Genomic DNA, 24198 nt, shown 5'->3' on the forward strand with positions numbered 1-24198 from the left:
GAAAAAAAAAAAAAAAAAAAAAAAAAAAAAAAAAAAAAAAAAAAGAAAGTGGGTCCCATATGAGAAAGGAGTCCCATGACTCTACCCTCACCATTACCTCCTTCTGCAAAGCCTAGAGTGTCAGACAGAAGTGAATGGTAGATGGGGAGTCTTAAATCATAAGATGTTCATGGAAAAAGCAGAGCCCCACTTACCATACCTGTTTCTCTTCCCCATCTTTGATTGGGAAGGCTTCCTTTATTCTTTCTTCTCCTGCCTGGAAGATGCCATTGGCAGAATACTAGAAAATGCTTTGTTGGGAAGGGCCAGGATTAATAGACAATAACAGGAGAAACTTATGGAGATAGGATAGATAGATGGTTTGTCATCTTCAGGGACACTCTTGAAAAGTTGATTTTCCCTTTTAGGGTAATATGCTACAAAAGGGGAGACAAAATATCCACTAGAGATGACAGTACCTACAGGACAAAAGGAAGAAGTCACACTTACACAAATTATTTGTGGAATTGTTAGATAGAAATGTTACCTGAAGGCAACCACATTTACTCACATTTTTTCCTTATACCATCTAATACAATTTACATTCTGAATTGGGGATACAGTTAAAGCATTGAGATAGGAAAGAATAATTAAAACTGGTCTCCATCCCAGAGCCCCTTCATTACTAACTTGTATTATCTTCATATAATTTAGATATGTTTGTGATCTTTATTATTTAGACGTTGCCAATGTAATGCTTATAATTAGAGGAAGTAAACAATGCAGCGTCACTCTTATCATAAAAAATTATCCAAAACTTGGAAACAGGCACAGATATTAATGGGTGTTCTTTCATTAGAGAGCTGCATTTGAATTTCTATCAACACAACTACTTTATAACTCTAGGCACTGAGATTAATTAGTACAGTTTTATCCAGTCAAAATTCAAATATCTGTCCAATACAACAGTTTACCTAAAAAGTTATGGTTTATTATATTGTAAGATATTAAACGAGTTTTGTGTCTAACCATCTGGTTTATCCCAATATCTACTTATATGTAGTACATATATTAGTGTAGACTAGCTTCTCAAATGCTCTTTGAACTAATTTTAACATCTTACTGACTCCATCATTAGGTAATGAGTTGAATAAAATCCTCGACTTGTTTATTTTACCTTTGTTATATAATTTTGAGAAACTTAAAAACAACTCTGATGGTAAAATTAAATAAAAAATAGTAGCACCCAAGAGTTACAATGCCTTTAAAGAATATGCTATACAAATTTTTTAAAGAGAAAAATATAAAACAAAAATTACTAAAAAAATTAAAACTAATAAAAATAGAAGTCACAGAAAATAGTTTTAAAAAAATAAAATTATGTACTGTTTCCTCCTACTACCTCTGTAATGTGGTAGTCAGCAAGTTTCTGGTCATTCAAGCACACAATTTCTTAAGGAAATCTTCTTCTAGCTATGTTCATATTTTTCTTCATTATTTTTATCTTCATTATAAGAGAACCATAAAAAGAAAAAAGAAAATTTCTAAAGATTATATATGATTAGAGTAGTCTTTAATTTGGTATTATTTCTCACCCTCCTTTTCATGAAACTTCATTGTTGCTTTTGTCCATTTTATTCAAGAAAATGGATGAAAATACTGATATTAAAGGAAATTAAATGAACACAATGAGAAAAATTGGTAAGATTGCATAATAGAACTCAAGAATGCCATTTCTCCTACTTGCCGACTGAATAAAATATCAGTGATGGCTAATATAGTTTAGATATTAATATACTTTCTACGTTGTCACGAAGTATTGGTAAATAATATAGAATATTGAGTTAAAAGGAAAAGAAAACATAAAAGACAAAAACTTCTCTTTCTAGTGAGATTTCCTGTAATGTGGTATTTAATTTAAATAAAACAATAAAATACTGTTCATCTCAAATGCCATATAATTTTCTGTAAAAATTTCTTATAAACACAATAATTAAGTTAGTCATTTAGTTCCTATTTATGTCTCAATGGCCATCCTTCAAAATTTAAATTTAGAATAGTTTTGCTTTAATATAAAATTAGTTTGTGACAGATCAACTATCATTGATTTAGACACTTTTAAATATTAACTATTACAAGCTAAAAATATTTTTTAGTCTGGGGTCAGATGTGGCCCAAGGTCATACTAATGTATCTCTCATTGTCTACTGGTGACATTTGTTGAATATTACCTTAGGCTACATTTTTAGCATTCCCTCTGGCATGCTGAGATTAGATGTGACATTTCTTGGCCGGAATAAAACACAAGGTCAATTCTAAAGAATATGATACTGCATTTTTTCTGCACAAGTTTGCAATTGCTTATCTATAGCTCACAGGCAGTTCATTTTAAAGCATGGGACTTGTGAACCACTAGACTAGCACATGCTAAATCCATCTTACAGGATGCCTCACCACCATTATTCCAGTCTATATGACTACCTCCTGAGCCCTCAGCAAAATCCCTGAGAAATAACCAGAGTGGAGGGCAGAATTCTCCAGCTCCTACTTTAAGAAGTTGAGGGAATTTATCCACCCACTGCCTGGGAAGGGTGATAGTTTTATCAGCAGAAAGTTTCCCACTGAGATAATGTTATAAAGAATGATTGACATATTTAAATCCATGAGAACTATTACTCAACTGTATTATGAGTTAAATAAGATTTTGTTTAATATCAAACAAGTATCAATTATTTATAAAAGTACTTAAGAAAAACAATGCATTGGTAAGTTTGTAATAGAAAAACAATTTTGAAATGTCATGAATTAGACTTAATATTTTATTTTTCTTCCTAAAGCTTTAAAAATTTTTTAAAAAGTAATAATAATAATAATAAAAAACTACGTTTGGCTTGAGAGCCAGCTTTGCTCTCATAATCACCCTGTCACATCCACTTACCCTGATTAGAGTCAATTAGTAAATGAAAACATAAAAACATACTTAAATTTTGCTTCCTGAATGAAATGCAAATCTTGTATAATTCAAGCACTTTTTTCAAGCAAACATATACTTACTTAAAATCAAGTCAAGAAAACCTTATGAATCACTAGCAATCTCCAATGCAAAGAAAACTGTTAACTTAAAAATTAAAATACAATTATAATTACTTCTTGGCATGGCTATTCATACTGAGCTACATGACACAATAAAATATACTAAACATGTATTTATGAGTTTATTTAGCTTAGTCTACGTCTTATCTAAAAGGCACATCTAAAGGTGGGTTTGGAATCCTCATTACAGGATTTTAGCATCAGTAATACAGAGTAGCTGGTAACTTGAAAATAATACCCTCACTTCTTGAATAAATATTGTCAACAAACAACAAATACTATTAGAAGAAACTCAACAAAAGGCCAGTAAATACACATTCCCTTCTATATGCAGCAATCTGTCTTCGTAGGTACGTAGGAAATATTACTCTATGTTGAATGAGCCTGCTCTATGTACTTCAACCTTCTCTATTAAATAAAGTGACTATCAATGCCTGGGTGAAGCTACAGAGCACAGATAGCACTTTATATCCATAAGCAGTGCAATGAGCCATCCAAGCACACTCAACAGAGAACATTTACTAACAAAACGATGGTAGAAACCCATTGATTTGATGGATGTCTGAGATTGTATGGAATAGAGGAGCACATGACAGAAATGGAAACAGATTTGAAAGCTGTGAACAGGTCCTTCGATCCATCCTGGCATGGTTTATTAGTGTGAGACAGGCTCCTTGTCTTCTCTCTTTAATGATACCCGTTCTGTGAATGTTTTCATTCGGAAAATAAGAAAGCATTGACGTGTTATGTGAACTGTGGTTTCTTTAAGGGAATAAATATGCTAATTCTGTGCTTTGAAGAATGTACTGTGTAAGGCCCGTTACTTCACTGATTTCAGTGACTGCTAAGCCCAGGTGAGAAAAGGTTAATACTACATACCACAGGATATTTTATTATTCAAAAGTTTTGACTTAGAAATGTAGTGAAGAATTTCAATGACAATTTGCTCTACTTTTAAACGTGATTTTCATATTATATTCTCCGAAGTATAGTTTAACTCATCATTTGTTATTATAATACCTGAAGCAATTTATCTCAAGCTATTGCTTGATTCTTCATAAAAGCAGTTACTATGAAAAGTTACCACCAAAATCTTAGAATATTCACAAAACCTTACACAAATAATGTCTTTTTTCATATAGGAATAAAGACAATTTTCCTCATATACACGCAAATGTACAAAAGCACATTTCTCAAGGATATAATATTTCCCTGGAACACCAGGGCTTTTACAGAAGGAGCTAAATAGGAGAAATGCCAACTGGATAGAAGAGTTTCCCCAAGCTTTAAAACTGGAACGAAACAAGTCTCAACATTTGCAAAACATTCCTTTATTATTAGAAATAAATTATCTGTATAAAAAATTGCATGCGTCAATCATTGCATTTATTTTCAGCACAACCCAGGGCTTCAATCCGGTCAGCCGTTACAAGAAACAGACTCATTGTCTTATACAAGTTGAACAATGTGGGACAGGAACGAGAGTTCTCACAATCACAGAAAAATACTTACAAGAATAACATCAAACATGGTTAATTTCAACAGCATTTTTTTTTTCACAAGCTCACATTAGTTTTCCCTTTGTGATTTTTTTTTTAACTGCTCATGAGTAAGCAACACTTTAGCTTGACACTCATTGGTTGTATTGTATCAAACGGGTTCTTCGGTCCCCGTCATTAATATATTTGGCTCATGGATAATTTTTGTTCCTTGCAAGACTGACTAATGATTTGATTGACTGTAGTCTACGGAGATCTCCAGGAGTAAATTTTTGCAGTCTCATGTTCATTGTTTGAGATCAAATGCCACATTACTTCAGACTGTATCATTTCCCTGTTTCAGATTGAATGATTACTGTAGCTTATATATGTTGTCTTGGTAGAGGAAGCTGTTAAGAGAAATCAGAATAAATTAATAGTATATAATAATAAATTGTTTTGTTAATATAATTTAAAAATTCAAATACTGTAATGCCTTTTATAATATTCAGTTTTCACAACGCATTACTCATTATTTTAAACCATATAGTAGGAATTCAATGATTGTACAAATAAAAATGTGCGGCAATTTTAATCTATAAAAAACACTCGTCTCATTTATAGTATACAGATATTTAGTGGAAAAGTAAAAATGTAAAAGTGCTAACACTTAATAACTTTAGATGAAATTCAATTTAAATGTGTATTTTGAGTAATAAATATTTATATAAATATATATATATATATGTAAAATGAAAGAACAGGTAAATTATCTGTCCTACAAAATATAAAAAATTTTTTTTTTTACAACCTGAATCAAAGACCTCAATTCTTTGAGTCTGATTCAATGATCAAAACAGGGTTAAGAAATTATAACTAGTTGTGCTTTGGGAATGACTATATCTTCCATTTAAAAATAAGCAACAATTTTAGACCGTAGAGGTGAACATGGTAAAAACATGGTAAAATATCAAGTACATAGAATATTGGTAAATATTAAAGTATATATATATATATATATATATATATATGCATTGTCAATGCATATTTACGGTTTGGTCTGGTTTCAACTAAAGAATACAAATGGGGATGTTTAGAAAATAAATAAAGACTCAAAGAAGAAAATGAATATTTAATTGTTGTGTTACCAACTTACTGTGAAGTAAAACATTATTGTAAGAATATTAGGGAGAAATGGCTAACAAGATGTTCCATGTCAAATTTATACTCATGCTTACACTTCTAGAGAATATGAATCTAAATCCAAATAATTGGGTTTTTGAAAGATGTGATGAAATAAATCTCTACCCTAAAATTCAAATGTGATGTACTATTATTTACTGGAATTCTGGAATGAAAAATCATTTAAAAAAAGACATAAAAGACAAAAACATGCATGCATTTCAATATATAAATCCAATCCAGGATAAGAAAAACTTTTAAAGAATAATTTTGTTATTAAACATTGAATAAGGCTAGAAATTGTAAAGCCTCTCCTATGAAATAATTGACAGTCATACTCATTTCATTTTAGTATGTGACACTGGTGTTTGACCAGATAAGTTCTTACCAGAGACCAAGATCATATAAAGTTTACAATCACTAACATTAGCACAGATAGCCCAAGGAAGTATCAATTGCAGATGTTTTGCTATTTTTATTTCATTGAATATTACGAGTTTCATGCCAATATGGAGTCCTACTTTTTTACTTACCCTTTCCAAAAGATAAGATATCTGCTACATTTGGTTTGGTGTGAAGTGAAATGCAATGATTTCATGTTTGTTTACTTTTTACTTTTTCATTATAAAATGTACTCATATGCCTCTAAATTTTCTCTAAGAAAATTAAATCTGAATTTCAGCTCTGTTTTTAACGGACTTTCATATAATCTTTATAGACAAGATAGAAAAAAATTATCATGAGTTATAAAAATGACTGTTAAAAATGTCGCTCAACTTCCTGTACTGTTCAATACTTTCAATAATAACTAAAAACATAGGAAATCCTTATCAAATATGTAGATACTAAAAGGAAAAATTATGGTTGAAATAGAGAAATAAGAGCCAAAAGAACCTTGAACTACTTGATGTTCTAAAGATGTTCATTCCACAGACATTGATTTGGTTCAGACCATCTTTATAGATCATTCGAACTTTGAGGTTCTATAGCTAGTTAAAGATTCACACTTCATTTTTTGAACTCTTAAAAGTGATCTCCGGGAAGAAAGATGGTAGAATTCTATTAAGAAATGAACAGTAATTCACAGAAGAATAATGTTCATTTTTTTTCTTTTTTTTTTTTACTGGTTATAAAAGGAAGTGCAAGGCTCTAGAAACAGATGATTTAGTCAACATGAGAGTAATGATAAAGGACAAACCATGAATAGTGGACAGCTTGCAAGACTCTTTATTTCAGAAGTATTACAGAACAAAATGGATCAAAGATGTATAGATGAGCTCATAGGGAGATTTTTTACAGTGGTGATGAATATGCTTATGTGAAAACCAGTTTTTGAGTACAGCAATGATGAATTTCCTTGTGTGCACCACACTGTGTTCATAAGCTAGAGAAAGCACATCTACCTCCAGCAGCAATTCTATTCATGAATTATTTATGAACATAGCGTAAGGAATATCATATATGGCACTGGTTAACTGGGTACAGTTGGCGAAATTCATATTTACCAACTTTGTTTCTAATTCTCCTCACCCCGTTATAAAACAAAACAACCTTTTATATATGAAACACAGTATTTTTCAAATTCAGCAAATTGTTTTCCTCTCCAGCTTCACATTACTTATATTCATCTGTTTAGCTTTGGGAACTTAAAATCTTGAACATTTGACCAGAATTTCTGGTATTAACAAGTCACCCTTAAGAAGAGATTTCTGAATATGAGGACTTGTAGGGCTCCGTGGCCATGAAAGAAAAGCATTGCATGTATGACAAGTATGTTTAAACACACAGCTATATGGTCAGAAAAAAATCTCAACAATGGAATAGTAGCCATAATTATTAAAATCCTCCATATATTAAAAAAAGGAAAGAAAGAGGTATGCGAAAAAAATAGTTTTTGAATTTCAAGTCTTCCGTTTTCTATTAACTACAGAGCAATCTACATTTTCAAGGCAGAAGTGATATCTTTACCTTTGTACTGTGATTTATAGTTTACAAAACACTTTTTTGTATGTCATTGTCACTTCATTGTAATCATGCTGATTTATCAAAAGTCTGGTAGCAGAAAGTATGAGAATGCAGCAACATGGATTTCCCGTGGATTAATCAGCCCTTGATTTATTGAGAACAGACTCTACCTGTGTTGAGAGGAGGTGTTTTAAATCTGAGGGGGTATGGTGCCCGTTACAGACAGTTGGATGGCAAAGGTTTCTCCAATATTCAGTTATAATTCTAAAGACATAATACACATATTTAGGAGGAAAAGATTGCATTTAAGTTATTAATTGTAAGAGTACTTTTAGAGGATAAGTGATTTCAGAAGACTTTTGACTAATTTAAAACCACTAGTACATGCACAGAGTAAAGGTAACAGGGACACAAGAAGCCCATGATGCCTATGCTGGGTTTCTCACTTGGACTCGTGCACACTGAATTGCAAGCTTTGTTTCAAAAGCATACAAATCTAACTTTCATGGTAGGATGGCTATGTAAGAGAACAAAGGGTGACAATGGTTACCTGGGGCAGGACTGTGGAAGAATGAGGGAAGATTTCATACACTGTCTTTCCTGAATGTGTAAACTGTAATCACTTTATCTGGACCTAATTTATTCAAACCTAAGCTACTCCTGTAAAAGAAGAATACACAAAAAACTCCGAAGTACAATAGGCAGGAATTGACATCATCTTGCTTCACCTTCTCAATTTTCTTTCACCTTCCAAAAGTTAGCATCTGACTCCTCCAGACTATTATAGATAGGCTTACCCTCCAAACAGGCCTTTTGTTTGTAATCTTTCATTCTTATTTTAGAGAAAACAGAGAAATACATGCATGCTATATAATTTCCATTTCAATATCAAGAGAAAATAACAGGGAAAACAGGAAATGTATGAGACATTTCAATAATACAAGACAATCCTTATCAATACTGAAAATTTTCCTTTTCAGGAAACCTGTTTATTCTTTAAAGTGGTGAAAAAAGGCTATTAATTTTTTTCTCCACTACTTTCCACAGGTGAGTTTGGGGTGACTGATATTTAGTTCACACTGAGTTTGGCTGTTCCCATTTGCAGCAATATTACATAGTTTTCTAGATCGCTGCTCAAAAAACAGGTACAAAAATAGATTCTGGTGAGTCATACTGGGAAGTTCCAGGGTTCAAACTCTATCACTGGCCAACAGTATTTTACTGGCATCCTACAATAAATCTTAACTTCCTACACTGATGCTTTCAAGGTGGAAAATCACAGATAAAATTCTGTCCTCAAATCACAAGCATTTTACTCTGATGCCTCTAATAATAGCTTTAGTACACCTTTGGAGCCAAAATAGGCCCATTATTAGTAAATTGCTTACCTATAGCCAGAGATGATTACGATTTGTTACCAAAACCCATCCTTTTTGTGCCTTTCTTTCATTTTCTCAAGGTTTCATGTTTGTAGAAAGGTGAGTATGCGGGGAGTGTTTGTGAAGTTCTTGTAAGGTTCTTTTCTCTGAAAGTGACTAAATTCGGAGTCAGTGATCTGAAGATAGTCTTCCTACAGCTAATCTGGCCAGTAATTCCAAGGAGTCTGACAGTAATTGGAGCCAATAAGTTTAATTAAGCAATACTAACAATCTAGGGATACTTTTTTGTATGGGACATTAAAGTAGACAATGCTTATCTGGAAATCTTAATAGAAAGGAAAGTTTGTGATAAGAACATTTAAATTCCTCTCTTCTGGCCATTTGAAAATATACAATATATTATTGTTAAAGTCACCTAAGGTACTATAGAGCACACAATTTAGTTTTCCTGTCCAGCTGTAAGTTTGTATCAGTTAAGCAACCTCTCCCTTTCCCCTCCTCTACACTTCTCAGCTTCACCACAATGAGCTGAACTGTTTTAGCTCCCACATATGAGTGAGAACATGCAGTATTTATCTTTCTGTGCCTGACTTATTTTACTTAACATAATCTCTTTCAGGCTCATCCATGTTGCTGTGAATGACAGGATTCCATTCTTTTTTATGGCCAAGTAGTATTTCATTGTGTATATCCCACATTTTCTTTACCCATTCATTTGCTGATGGGCATCAAGGCTGGTTCCATATCTGGGCTATTGGAAATAGTGCTGCAATAAACATTGGGGTGCAGATAGCTCTTTGGTATGCTAATTCCCTTTGCTTTAGATAAATACCCAGCAGTGGGATTGTTGGATCATATACGGTAGGTCTATTTTTAGTTTTTTGAGGAACCTCTATATTGTTTTCCATAATGGCTGTACTAACTTACATTCCCACCAATGATGTATAAGAGTTCCCTTTTCTTCACATCCTTGCCAGCATTTACTATTTCTTGACTTTCTGATAATAGCCATTGTAACTGGGGTAAGATGATATCTCATTGAGGATTTTCTTTGCATTTTCCTGATGATTAGTGATATTGAGCATTTTTTTCACATACTTCTTGGTCATTTGCATGTATTCTTTTGAAAAATGTCTATGCAGGTCATTTGCCTATTTTTAAATCAGATTATTTGGTTTTTGCTGTTGAATTGTTCGAGTTCCTTGAATATTCTAGATATTAATCCTTTGTCAAATGAATAGTTTGCAACCATTTTCTCCCATTCTGAAGGTTGCCTTTTCACTCTATTCATTGTTTCCTTTGTTGTGCAAAAGTATTTTAGTTTAATATAATCTCACTTTTCTATTTTTGTTGCCTGTGCTTTTAAAGTCTTACCTATACAATCTTCGCTGAGACTAATGTCTTCAAGCATTTCCCCTATATTTTCTTCTAGTCGTTTTATAGTTTTGGGTCTTACATTTAAGTGTTTAATCCATTTTGAGTTGATTTTTGTATGTGGGGAGAGACAAGGACCTTGTTTTATTCCTCTGCATGTGGATATCAAATTTTCCCAGCACCATTTACTGAAGAGACTGTTCTTTTCCCAATGTATGTTCCTAGCACCTTTGTCTAATGTGAGTTAGCTGTAAATATGTGGACTTATTTCTGAGTTCTCTATTCTGTTCCATTGATCTACATGTCTGTTTTTATACCAGTACCTTGCTATTTTGGTTACTACAGCTTTGTATTACAGGTAGCATAATGCCTCCAATTTTGTTCTTTTTGTTCAGGATTGCTTTTGCTATTCAGATTCTTTTGTGGTTCCATATATATTTTAGGGTATTTTTTATTACTGTGAAAAATGTCTTTAGTATTTTGATAGTGGTTCATTGAATCTGTAGACCACTTTGGGTAGCATGGTCATTTTGACAATATTAAGTCTTCCAATTTTTTTGTGAGTCCTCTTTACTTTCATCAGTGTTTTGTAGTTTTCATTGTAGAACTGTCTCATCTCCTCCTAGGTTTTATTTATTTATTTATTTAATTTTTTTGTAGCTATTGTAAATGGGCTTGCTTTTTTGATTTTTTTTACAGATGGTTTGTTGTTAGTGTATAGAAATGATACCGATTTTTGTATGTTGATTTTGTATTCTCTACTAAATTTATTTACCAGTTCTAGCATTTTTTTTTTTTTTTGGGGAAGTCTTTAATTTCTTCTATATATAAGATCATTTCATCTGCCAACAGGGATAATATGACTTCTCCTTTTCCTTTTTGGATGCCCTTTGTTTCTTTCTCTTGCCCAACAGCTCTGTCTATGACTTCCAGCACTTACTCAATTGTATGCATGCTGTGTTGAACAGGAATGGTGATAATAAGCATCTTTGCTTTGTTCCAGTTCTTTCACTTTTCCCCTGTTCAGTATGATGTTAGCTGTGGGTTCATCATACATGGCCTTTATTGTGTTGAGGTATGTTCTTTCTATACCAAATTGTTTAAGAGTTTTTATCATGAAAGGATGTTAAATGTTTTCAAATGCTTTTTCTGCATCTATTAAGATGATCACATAGTTTTTGTCCTTTATATTATTGATATGATGCACCACATCTGTTGATTTGCTTATGTTGGACCATCCTTGCATCCCTGGGATAAATCTGCCTTGATCAAGGTATATTATCTTTTTGATGCACTGTTGGATTTGGTTTGCTAATGTTTTGCTGAAGATTTTTGCATCTATGCTCATCAGGAATATTGGCCTGTAGTTTTCATTTTTGTTGTTGTTGTGTCCTTGTCATATTCTTTAGCTTTCTAATATTTTACCATAGAAATCGCCAGTCTATTCACTACTCTTCCATAGATACAAAGGTGAACTTAAGTAGATCTGTTAAACTCTACTGGAATATTTCAGGTGTCAGTGTATTGTTATTATATGAGTCTGGGGTGGACTATAGAGAAGAAGATGATAGGTGAGGGAAAAAAATGGAATGGTAGGCATAGAAAGAATTCTATTTTCAAGATTATGAGGCTTTCAAAGCAGAGCTGTAATTATCTGAATACATCCAAGAAGGGAAATTATGGGAAACCAAAAGAAGAGAACCACTTGGGAGAAATGAGTAGTAAGTGTGACTTAACTAAACAAGTGGGCAAAAGAAAGACCCGAGTGTCATGTTTTGTAAAAGAGGTTTTGCGCATGTGTTTGTGTTCTGGAGAACAGCAACTCATCTTGAGATGTTTGGTTCTAACCAAATGGTTCTAACTGTTGTGATGGCTTTATGATATGTGGGTATTACCATGCCCCTGGAAATATGTAGCACAATCCCCAAGACTAGAAGAATATTCAACGTACATCTATTAGGAACAGCTCCCGCTCTTGACCATCGGAAAGTCTACAGATGACTTACTGTTGGTTTCAAGACTCTCACAGAGTTCACTTTTCACTTCGCCATTTGGTCTGTCATTTCCTTTTTGGATTAGTTTACTTTGCATGGTGGCAGCTGTCACCACAGCCTTGAAGCTCCTCTTGCGTTTTTGAACGTTCTGCTCTGGATGAAAAATTATGATATAAACCTTGGGCATATAGAGCATGCCCAGAGACACGGAAGCACTTAAACTCATGGAGACGGTAAGTGTTGTTGTTTGGATGTACATCTGAAGGGAAAAAGAAAAAGAATCAATGTTGGTAAGCCTAATTAGCAGGAAATACAGCAAATAACAGCATTTTCTAAAATTATTCTAGCTTCTCTATTAAAGGTTCATTAGAAGACATTTACTAAAACTGCCCTTAAATATAGTCAAGCATTCTTATATCCCAACTTGCAAGTGTGGATGAGTAAGGCTGTATTGTTTATTGAGCCCAATTCCTTAAAACAAACAGACAATCTAACAACTAAACTGGTGGAGCTTAGTTTCATTTTTAGATTGTAGATAAACATGTATAAGAAAGGGGACAAAAGCAGTTTGGCAAAAGACTGATTTTATGCCACATATGCCCTCTTCAAGAGATGGCAGTGGGGGCCAACCCCGTGGCTCACTCGAGAGAGTGCGGCGCTGGGAGCGCAGCGGCACTCCCGCCGTGGGTTTGGATCCTATATAGGCATGGCCGGTGTGCTCACTGGCTGAACACGGTGTGGACGGCACCAAGCCAAGAGTTACGATCCCCTTACTGGTCACAAAAAAAAAAAAAAGAGAGAGATTGCAGTGGGTCAAGTTATTCCTTTAGCAATAAACTTAACCCAGAAGGTAAATGCTATATAGTGGAAATAGAGTGGGAGTGGAACATTCCAGAACATCACTGTTGCACATCACTGCTTGAATAATGCATATTTGCATCTTTTCATCTTTACTTAATTCCATGCCATAAGGGCTTGATTTTTTTTAATAGCCCCTCCAAAGAACACTTCCGGAGGATTCTCAGTGACTGCATCATATCAAAATAAATGCAGGTGTTTTTACAAAATATGTAAGACCTCCTCTCTTTGAGATTTAGATGTGTACCCTGGAGTTAGGGTCCTGGCATCTACATTTTGAAAATTCTCCCCCGTACTCATATCTTATTCTTATCCCACTAAAATCGACTGCTCAGGTATAGACAAAGCGAGAACTCTCTGGAAGATTTTTCTTTCTACACCCTAAAGATTAAGTAGCTGAGAAAACCCAAACCAAAAATCACTGCCTTGGTCTCTTCATTATAGTTTGAAAGCAGACATTACAGTATTTAAATCTTTAAAAACAAAAACAAAAACCTTTTATCTGCTTCCATTTTCCAGGTCCTGAGCTCAAAATATAATTTCCGCAAATAAGTTGTGATAGTGAGGCCACAGAAAAGCTGTCTTAACACCATGAAGAGATATTCTTTATCATATCTATGATCCTCATTAATAGATCTGTTCACTCTAATAATATCTCCAAAACTGTAAAGTCGTCAAAGTTCATTTGGCAATCCTCAAAAGTGAAACAAATTGTGCCCTTTTTAATAAGAGACTGAAAAATATTCATCCTCAAGGATAAATACTAGCTGAATCAGCATTAGTGTTGCCTTTTCCTAGGGGAGATGGTTTCTCTTAACAGATGGCAAAGTCTTGAGGTAAAGATCTATCCAAACCATGAGGAGAACTTGAGGCACTAGTAAAAAAAAAAATTGTCCTTGTGTGTGAAACTGTGCTATATAGATTACTGAGTATACCCTTCAATTCATCTACCACTTAGATCCTTGCATAAGACCCCATTGTGTATATGGGAATACGCTGCAACAAGGTGATGCAGAATTGGTTTATTTCGAATGTCACCTCCTCCAAGAAGTTCTCTGTGATAAATCTTATCTTAATTATAATATTTTTACTTTACTTCTAAGCATTAATACATTAAAATGAATATATAAGGCACTTGCTAATATGTAGTACATGATCATATTCATTTACATGATCTTTGTATTTATTTATATGGAATGCACAACTAGAGTATATACACTTCCTTAGAGCAGGTAACCTACATTTTTTTCTTATATACTTCTAAAAATCGAGGCAAGATTTTATACATAATAATTACTCAGAAACTGCAAATTAATTTATGTATACAAAGATTTTTATGAATTTTTTGATTTACACAAATTATGCAGATTATGCATCCCATAATTCCCCAGTAAGTCAAATGGACATCAGTAATGGCTACCACAAAGAGGTGATTACACTTTAAGGAAGAAACAAAGTGTTGAGTGTGAATCCCATATTATAGGCTAGGCTCATGCATACCAGCCTCAATAGAAACATGATTCATATACATCCCTTAGCAAAGTGATGAATTACTGCATGTCATGATCTCTCATGCTATCTGCCAATAAATGAAATCCCATGTTAAATTGGAAAGTATTAAAGATTTATTACAATTAAGAAGATCCCAATGAAATGTGGATATGTGCCTTTAAACCTCATAAATCCCCCTAAGCTTTGACATCTACTTTTAAACAACCTAATATTATGAGTACTCCTAAGCTTCTCAGGTGTTGGTTAATCTTCTTTGAATTCCTACTTATTTTCAAGCCAGAATTGCTGCAGAAACCTATTCAGAAAATGGACTGCAGAAGACATAAAGGTAATGAAAGAATATGGCAAAGTGTAAACCACACACATAAATATCCCAAAGCCACTCAAATAGGTAACCATCAGTTTTATCCAGTAGAACCCTGACAAGTCAATTCAGTCTAAAACAAACAAACAAAAAAATCCAGAGCTCAAATATTCATGAAATAATGAGAATATCCGTACTGATTATTTGGACTTTATTATGTCTTAGTCTGTTAGTCTTGCTAAATGCATAGTACTAGTCCAAATAGTACAAATAAACACCTTTATATTTTTCAAATCTTGTACATTTTCTCTGTTGCCAAAAATATAAGTGATAATTTTCTTCTCTCGCTCAGAATAATTTATTTAATAGATAGTAAATTTAATCTTGCTAAATATTGGGCATGACGAAGATTTTAAAATGCTAGCTTCCTCATTAAATAAATTACTGCAGTCTATGCTTTTGGCAAGCCAACTCAATGAAAGCTGTAATAAACATAGACATTAGAATTAAATAGTACTATGCTTAGTGTACCAAGCTCTCCATTAGACTCTATACTTTCAAATTACACCAAAGTGCTGATCTTAATTATGTGCTCTTTTAAAACAGCTTCTGAAAAATTTTAATGTGTTTTTAATACAGGAAAAGAATGTACACAAAATAATACCCTAAAATCTAAAGCCTTATAGTCACCTACCATTTGTTACAGGGCCTTGGATTATGAATACACTAAGTTTTTGAATTTCATTTTTAAACATTTAATAAAATGAACAAATCATATATGAATACATCGTAACCTCAATGAAAGCAACTACAGCAAAACAAGCAAAGAAATAAAAATGCTTCCTGCTCTCATTCTAGAGAAACTAAAGCCTTAGTATCTTGAATTATAGGATTCTGAATATCTCCCATATTTAAAAATAAATTAACAGATTATATTAAAAGATTGCAAATGAGCACCTGATTCCAAAAACTCAATGGCCTTATGTATACTTATAGAAAATTCTAATTATTTGAGCCATGTAGAGAAGGAATATGTTCCAGGAGACCTGAGTTTGAATTCCAGCACCACCACTTATAATGTTTTCTTAAGATAAAAAATTTTACAGAGAAACTCGGGAGTTGCTGTGTGGGTGATAAAAGCCCTAAAAGGAACTAGAAGGCAACAATACAAACTCTAATAAAACTTCCCCGATAATTGGACAAATGTGTGATCTTGTTTTCCTTTCTGGCCTTTAATTTCTTATTTATCTAATGCGGGAAAATAATACTTTTCTCATAGAGGAGTTAAAGGGTAGAATGATAAAATCTTCATGAAATGACTAGTGGGCACAAAATAGTAGTTTGACAGAGATTATTTACGATACAACTTTGTATCTAAAAGGATGCTAACAAAGCATCCTTCTAGTATATAGGACAAGAGAGGGGCCTATTAGCCAATTATTCAAACCAGACAGTTTTGTTTAGTTAGGAGCTGATAGCCATGCTCCGGCTATTGATGTCTAGAAAAAGGCCTTTGTAATCTCACTTCAAAATAGGTAGAATAAAAAATTGTCCAAATGCTGACGCTATTTGCTGATGTCAAGGCTCTATACACTGTCTGGGCTACCCTCCTAGAATAACACAACAGCTTTCTGTTTCAAACTTACAGCTCATCATAGGACAGGAGAGGACTATGTTAACTCCCCCTAATCCACATAGAAGCTGACAATGATATTGGATATGTTAATATTAACCTTCTATTTTTCATCCTTCTTTTATGCATCCTCTCCTGCCCCTGTCACTCCAAAATACTAACACTCGGAGAAAGGAGAATATCTTTTCTATCACATGCACTGATGGCCGGTTACTTCCTCTGCCTCCAAGCCCCGTGGACATTCTGAACCTGAAGCACTCAGGTGCACTGAAGCAGACTAAGCAATCGCTGGATAAGCCAGGGAGGAGTTGGCACAATGAAGCACACTAACACAAAATCTTTTCTGGGACCTATTATAGCTTTTTCTTCATTCTCTGAATAGATCATTTGTTTACAGCCAGGATCTACTGATTGTAGGTCATGATTTGAAATCACTAAAGATTCCAGGAAGAGTTAGGAGAGAGGAAGTTGTATTTCTCCAGGATAAAGGTCAGCCTTATACTTTCAATCAGCTACCTGTACACAGACCTCCATAGACTCTGACATCCAACCTAGACATGTTTTCAGCTCCTAGAAACTAAGGTAACCTTTTATGAGACCTTGCACTCAAAGCTGCTTTATGTCATGTGATAGAAAAAGACTCATTATTTATTTTTTAATATTTCTGCCTTGCCCCAGATGGTTTAATCTTGCCTCTATGCTAGTCAATCAGGTTCTACTTGGCTGCTTTGCATACAACCTGACAAGTTAGAAAGCTGCATTAACACTTTCAGCCTGATTTTCTCTGCTTCTGTTACCTATTTCCTCATCTGTGCATCTGCCAAAGTGGCACTGCATCAAAAAAATAGATTTTTTCTGCTTTTTAACAGGGCTTCAGCCAATGGACTTCAAAATCTCATTTATTACAAGAAGTGATTAAATTTTTTTAAAAGATGAAGTTTACAGAGAAACTCTGCAGTTGCCTTGTGAGTGGTAATATCCCCAAATCCATCCATCATGTAACAATCCAAACTCTAAGGAAACTCCCCAGGCAATTGGACAGCAGCAAAAGAACAGAGACAAATGCTCAGCTCTTTTAGCTGAGTCTGGACACAGATGAACCACCACCTAGCCAAAATCAAACATTTTACTATTGTTTTCTGTTTTGTTTAATTCAAATATACCTTCCTGGCTTCTCCCTCTCAGTCGATTCTGAAGTATCCCCCTCATTGCTTTAACATCTTTACATTGAAATACCCAGAACGCAGTCCTTGGACATCTATCTGTCTGTCCGTCCATCTCTCTGTCTAATTATATTACTTTCTTGCTGATCACTTTTGGAATTATGACTTTAAACTAAGACCAGCTTCTTGGGTGTACACCTGTACACCAGGTCCTGTATTCAGAAGGGCTCCATGCTTGGTTTAATGCATTGCCATCACTGTTTTGAAATTTGTGATAATTTTTGAACAAGGAGGCCTGCATTTTCATTTTTTACTGAACCCCACAAATTATGTAGCTAGTCTTCCTTAATAATCTTTTACATGCTGGGTTTCTCTCAGGGAATTTAACTGCCTTCCAGGTAGCTTTGCTGGATGTCTGACAGCATCTACAATCTAATAAGCTTCTGATTCCTCACCTTCACCCCTAAACTTGCTCTTCTAGTGGCCTGCCAATCTCAATAATTCCATCTTTCCAGCTCTTGGGACAAAACCCTTGAAATTGCCCTTGACTCCTCTTTACATTCCCACCCTATCTTTGGCCAAATCCTGTTGATTTTACTTTCTAACTTTGCCCAGATGGGTCATTTTCACTACTTCCAGTGGTATTGCATTGCTCAGAGGCACCACCATGTCCCATTTGGATGAATCCTATAGCTGTCCTAGTGATCTCTCTTCTTCTGTCTTTGCTTTCTTCAGTCTGATCATTTAATTGATCCTAACATAGAAGCTAGAATAATCCTATTATTCATAAACCAGATTAGGTCTCTTCTACTCTTCAAATTTGCAACGACTTCTCACTGATAGTGTCCTAATAATGCCCACAAGGTTCTCTGCACTCCTCTGGCTTTACCCTTTCTTTATTCATTCTCTTCCAGCTATTGGGCCACCTGGCTTATCCTAGAACATGCCAAGCATGCTTCTGCTTTCAGACTCTTATATTTGATGGCTTGCTCCTTCACGTCTTTACTGAAATGAGACCTCTTGTGAACACGCCTTTAAAAATTGTAACCCCCTACCCCTCCACCATCATTCCTCAGTTTTATTTTACTCCTTGGCATCTAACATTTCCTATCATAAAAGTCTGTATGCTTTACTTATTTACCTTATGTATTATCTATGTCCCTTAACTAGAATAAAAATTCTTTGAGTACAGGGATTTTACTTATGCTGTTCAATGTTATAAACACAGCACCTAGAATACTGGATAACACAAATATTATACATTCTTTTCAGATTGTGTGGGTTCTTACTCTTGAATTTCACATTTAAAGAAAATAACCCATATAGTTCCAAGCAGAAAACAATAAACCAGAAACTGAAACTAGAAAATATCAGGAAATTGGAGGGCCTCATTCCCTCTCCAATCAAACTCTAGGCTAGGAAAGAAACTTGATCTTGTAGAGATGAACATGATACTCTTTTAAACTGTAAATATGACAATAAGGAATCATTTTGCTCTCGATTGAGCAATGGACAGTACAAATTAAATATCAGTGGTCTTTACTTTGGGAATATGAGAGCTCTGGGCTCTGCCCTGGACTCTTCTTCCACTACCCTGTATAACTGAGGGTAATGCTCTCACACTCTTTCCAAGTTTCCATAGACCTGACTCAAAGGATTTAATGAGACAATACATGTAAGACAGTGACACAGAGCCTGGCATATAGTAATTAATAAATGATAGTTATTATTGTCATTACTTAAGCATGATCCCATTCTCAATTCATCTTCCTTCATCCTTCACACCATAAACACTTAACAGTACTGCTCTCTCAAAATCAGCTGTAAGCTTTTAGCCTTTCTAATAGGAACACACACATACAAATACAAGCAAAAGTAATGATTCATAAAGAAATATACTTCATGCTTGTGGAAATCTCCAGAATCAGCATATTCAAAGAATTATCTAGTTTCACTCTGGGAAAAATCATTATCCTGAATGCTGTGTTTCTCCTGTCATGTAGAATTGGTAGTGTCGCTGACCCATCAGCAGGTCAGAGATGCTACATCGTGTTTTCGTTAGTGGAGATGGAGACAGGTTTGCTCTGATCACATCCCCTTTTAGCTTATGACACATTTGCAAAATGAAGAGTCAAATCAAAGCCTACGAATTCAGAATTATGAGTGAAGACTACAGATGCCGAACTGGGCTGGTTCACACATGAGGTCTGAATCCTTTACCATGGGTTTATTGGGAATGGTGGTAACCAGCTGAATAATATAGCATCAGTCAACAACCAGAATGTCCGCTATCCTAAGGATAGAAAAAGCACAATTTTAAGGAAGCTCAAGATCCTCTAAAGAAGGAAGGAAAGATATCAGATTTATAATGAATTGTTTATAATTAAATATACATGACATTTAATATGTGGATTAGTAAACAATTTATTTTTATTAAACCTGATAGGAGTTTTATAAACAAAGTAAATACTTTATAGTGTTATGAAATAAAACATAGTCCTTAATTTCCAGTTATTCTATATAACAATTAATTATAGAAACATAGTGAAAATAACTTATCAAACAGTGGCATTTTCTGCTGTGATATCTATATACACACACACACATACATACATACACACACATATTTCTGGCAGCCAGGGCAAAAAGAAAATATCTTGAATCCTATATTTATCACTGTCTGGAGGTGGAAACTTTGCTGGAATTTAAATTTTAAGACAAATTTATTCTTTAGGTTATGTTATTTAATGAAATTCAGTAACATTATGAAAATTATTTCAGCTATAATATTATAAAAAGGCACTAAGTCTTGTTCAAATAGATATTATATAACCCTTTGTAAAAACAAAACAAAAGATCAGCAACTCATGCAGGTACTATTCTGGAAGCATAAGGTGTTATAAAATGCTTTTTTTTTTTCTCTTGTGATATTACTTAATATAGGAAGAACTAAGAAGGATGGTATTATGGGCTGAATTGTGCACCCTTCCAATTTCACTCGGGGTTGAAGTCTTAACCCCCAGTACCTCAGAATGTAACTACATTGGAGATGGGGTCTTTAAAAAGATAATTCAATTAAAATAAAGTCATTTTGGTGGGCCCTAATCTAATATGACTGGTGACTTTATCAAAAGAGGAAATTAAGACAGAGACACACATACAGGGAAGACCATATGATGGCACAGGGAAAAGATGGCAATCTCCAAGCCAAGGAGAGAGGCCTCAGAAGAAACTGACCCTGCTGAACTTCTATCTCAGACTTTTAGTCCCAGAACTGTAGGAAAGTAAATTTCTGTTGTTTAAGCCACCCAGGCTGCGGTACTTTGTTATGGCAACCCTAGCAAACTAATACAAATGGGGAGTTAATATCACTCAAAGAGTTCTGAAAACTTTATAGTTGGTTTGTAGTTAAACATACTAATAGAATCACAGAGATCTTGAATGACTTGAATACTCTCCAAATCAGAGAATCACCCTTTCTCTAATAGAGTTGGAACAAATTTCATAAAAATAACAGACTCAATTAAAGCACTTAAATTCACTTTTAACAGAGAATTTGGAGAGCTTTTGCTGTTACTAATCAGCTACTTTCTTCCTTAAAAACCTCATTGTGGATGATAGAGCAGCTCAGACTTGGTTAGACAGAATGTTCTAACTAGCTAAAAACATGGGCCCGAAAAGCTGGATAAGTTATTTTTTTAAATGCTGATGGTTAGCATAGAGTTTGCTCTGGGCCAGAGCAGAGAAGTACCTATGAACCACTGACCACCAGAAGGAACAGGGATTCCCTACATTCGGAAGACAAATTTCCAGCACTGTTTTCTGCATAGGCACCATTCTATTTCCAAAGGCACAAGAGACAGGGTATGACAACATAGCAGGCCAGTAAACAGATTCACAAATACAAACGAACAGCCAACTGAGAATCAGCAGATACTTAAGAAGAACCATAAAACAATGATTCTCTCACACTATGAAAGAAAAGCAAAAAACTCTACAAAGAGAATAATAAAAACACAAGAAGATTGATCCAATAGAGCTAAGGAAAGAAAACCTTAGAAATAAAAATAACTATAATCTTTGAAAAGGTTTGGAAGACTAACAAATCCATAAAAAGGATTAAATAAACATCACAGAAGCTAACATTTTTAGCATTAAAATTAAAATCTCAATAGATGAAGGACTTCTGATTCTGGCTATGAAAGAGAAGCTATAATCAAACTAATCCAATCATTGAGAATAACTATAAAAAATCAAAGTTTTTTTTTAAAAAAGAAACTATTTGGAAGCATCAGAAGAACCAGGGCAGACAAGACTCCAAACGCCAAGATGCTAGGAAAAATAAAAATAAAAAATAAAAAGCACATGGGCATAAGCCAGGCATTCTCCACTACTTTTTATTCACAGAGAATGTGCTGGTTCTATGTATGAGGGTTAATGGGAAGAACCCTTCAGACAGATCTTTCAGCAGTACCATAGGGCTAGGGAGACAAAAACTGGAATGTGGTGTTAAAATTGCAGCCAGGATATCAGGACACGAGATTCCAGGGTACAACTGAGAAGTTTACCGGTTATTTTACACCAATTTTTTCCTTGAAATTTTGCTGAATCCTAAGTGTGAAGGAGCAACAGGCTAAAAAGTACCAAACAGAATCCAGATTCAGAGAAAATTCAGTCAGAGTTCAAGTCAATTAAAATGAATGGGCACTCCTAAACATTTCAGACTTTTAGCTGATATATCTGAAGAAATATCCTCTAGGAGAAAAGGTAAATCAAAAATAGACAACCCATAGAAAGTCTGAAATCTATCCTCAAATTATTCCTATCCCAGATAATATCAAGGTGAAATACCTCTATTTCAATTGCTGACTAGTAGAAATTGAAGCTTCTCTGGAGGGATATAAAAAATATGTAACACCTACATTTTTTTAGACATGTAGTGTTAGGTATTCAGTAAAAGACTACCAGCCAGGCATGCTAGGACACAGGGACAAATGACCAAAGACCAAGGGAAAAAGCCACAAAATCCAAACAAACTGGTGATAGAAATGGTGCTACAGATGATCAGATTCTGAGCTTCTCAGAAAGAAGTTCTCAAAATACTTGAACATACATTGAAAAAAAAAATACATAAGAGAATTTTACCAGGGAACTGGTAAAATACATATTTCAGTTCCCTGGATATATATAGAGAGAGTCAAAAATTATAGAGAATGGTTGGGGAAGGAGAAAGGGAGGAGGGAGAGAGGGTGGTCAGTGAATACAAAATATTAGAGAGATGGGAAGAAAGGGATCTAGGTTTCTACAGTAATATAGGGAGACTACAGTTAACAACAAAGTACTGTGTATCTTTGAATAGGTAGTCAAGATGACATTGAATGTTCCTAACACGGAGGTGACAAATGTTTAAGATGATGGATATACTAAGCACCCTGGTACGATTACTACACACTGTATGAATGTACTCAAATATCATATTGTACTCCATAAATATATACAGTTATCATGGGTCAATTAAGAAAAATAAATTAAAAAGAGAGAAATAGAGAACAGAATAGTGATTACCAAAGTCAGGGAAGTGGTAGGAAGAGGTGAGGGAAAAGTTGGTAGACAGTTACAAAGAAGTTACAATGTTACAACTAGAGAGGAAGAATAAGTTCTGGTTTCCTAGGGTGACAATAGCTAATCATTGAAATGTATATCTCAAGATAGCCAGAAAAGAGGATTGTGAATGTTATAACCACAATGAAACCACAAATAGATTTGCTAACTATTCTGGTTAGATCATTAAACAATATATGCATGTATCAAAACAATGAACTGTACCCTATAAACATGTACAATTAAAAAAATTAAAATAAAAAATCACAGGACTAAAACATAATAAATTCAATAGATAAGTTTAACAACAGGTTAGAAACAATACAGGAAATAAATAATGAACTGGAAAATAGAGCAATAAAAAATACCCATAATGAAGCACAGAGATAATAAAGAATTTAAAAATATAAAAAAAAATTATTAGAGATACATGAAACATAATACAAAATTGGAATGCTATTGAGTCCCAGAAACAGAGGAAAGGTAAAGAGAACAGGTAAGAAGAAAAACTTAAAGAGATACTGGTCAAGAATTTTCCAAAACTGGTGAAACATAGCCCATTAAATTGCCCAGAGAAAATTTACCAGATGACCACATTCTGGGCAGTCTTAACAAATATTGAATGACTGACATACAGAGTACGCTATCTGACTATTGTGGAATTAGAGCAGAAAGCAGAATTT

General features: G+C 34.1%; 1 protein-coding gene across 2 annotated transcripts in view; it reads right to left on the minus strand.

Annotated features, from left to right (window-relative positions):
• Nucleotides 1-4383: 4383 nt before the first annotated feature.
• GRM8 (glutamate receptor, metabotropic 8) overlaps nt 4384-24198 on the minus strand; it is a 773290-nt gene continuing 753475 nt past the window's right edge. The window contains exons 10-11 of one of the 2 annotated variants that reach the window (XM_008571458.1): nt 12402-12703; nt 4384-4960 (exon numbers count right to left, since the gene is read on the minus strand). In XM_008571458.1, coding sequence (XP_008569680.1) covers nt 12407-12703 — 297 coding nt within the window. In that variant the 3' untranslated portion in view covers nt 4384-4960; nt 12402-12406. The remainder of the gene's footprint in view (nt 4961-12401; nt 12704-24198) is intronic. The other variant, XM_008571468.1, reaches the window with a different exon arrangement.

The sequence above is a fragment of the Galeopterus variegatus genome, unplaced genomic scaffold, assembly GCF_000696425.1.
Source record: "Galeopterus variegatus unplaced genomic scaffold, G_variegatus-3.0.2 Scaffold40, whole genome shotgun sequence".
Taxonomy (NCBI): Eukaryota; Metazoa; Chordata; class Mammalia; order Dermoptera; family Cynocephalidae; genus Galeopterus; species Galeopterus variegatus.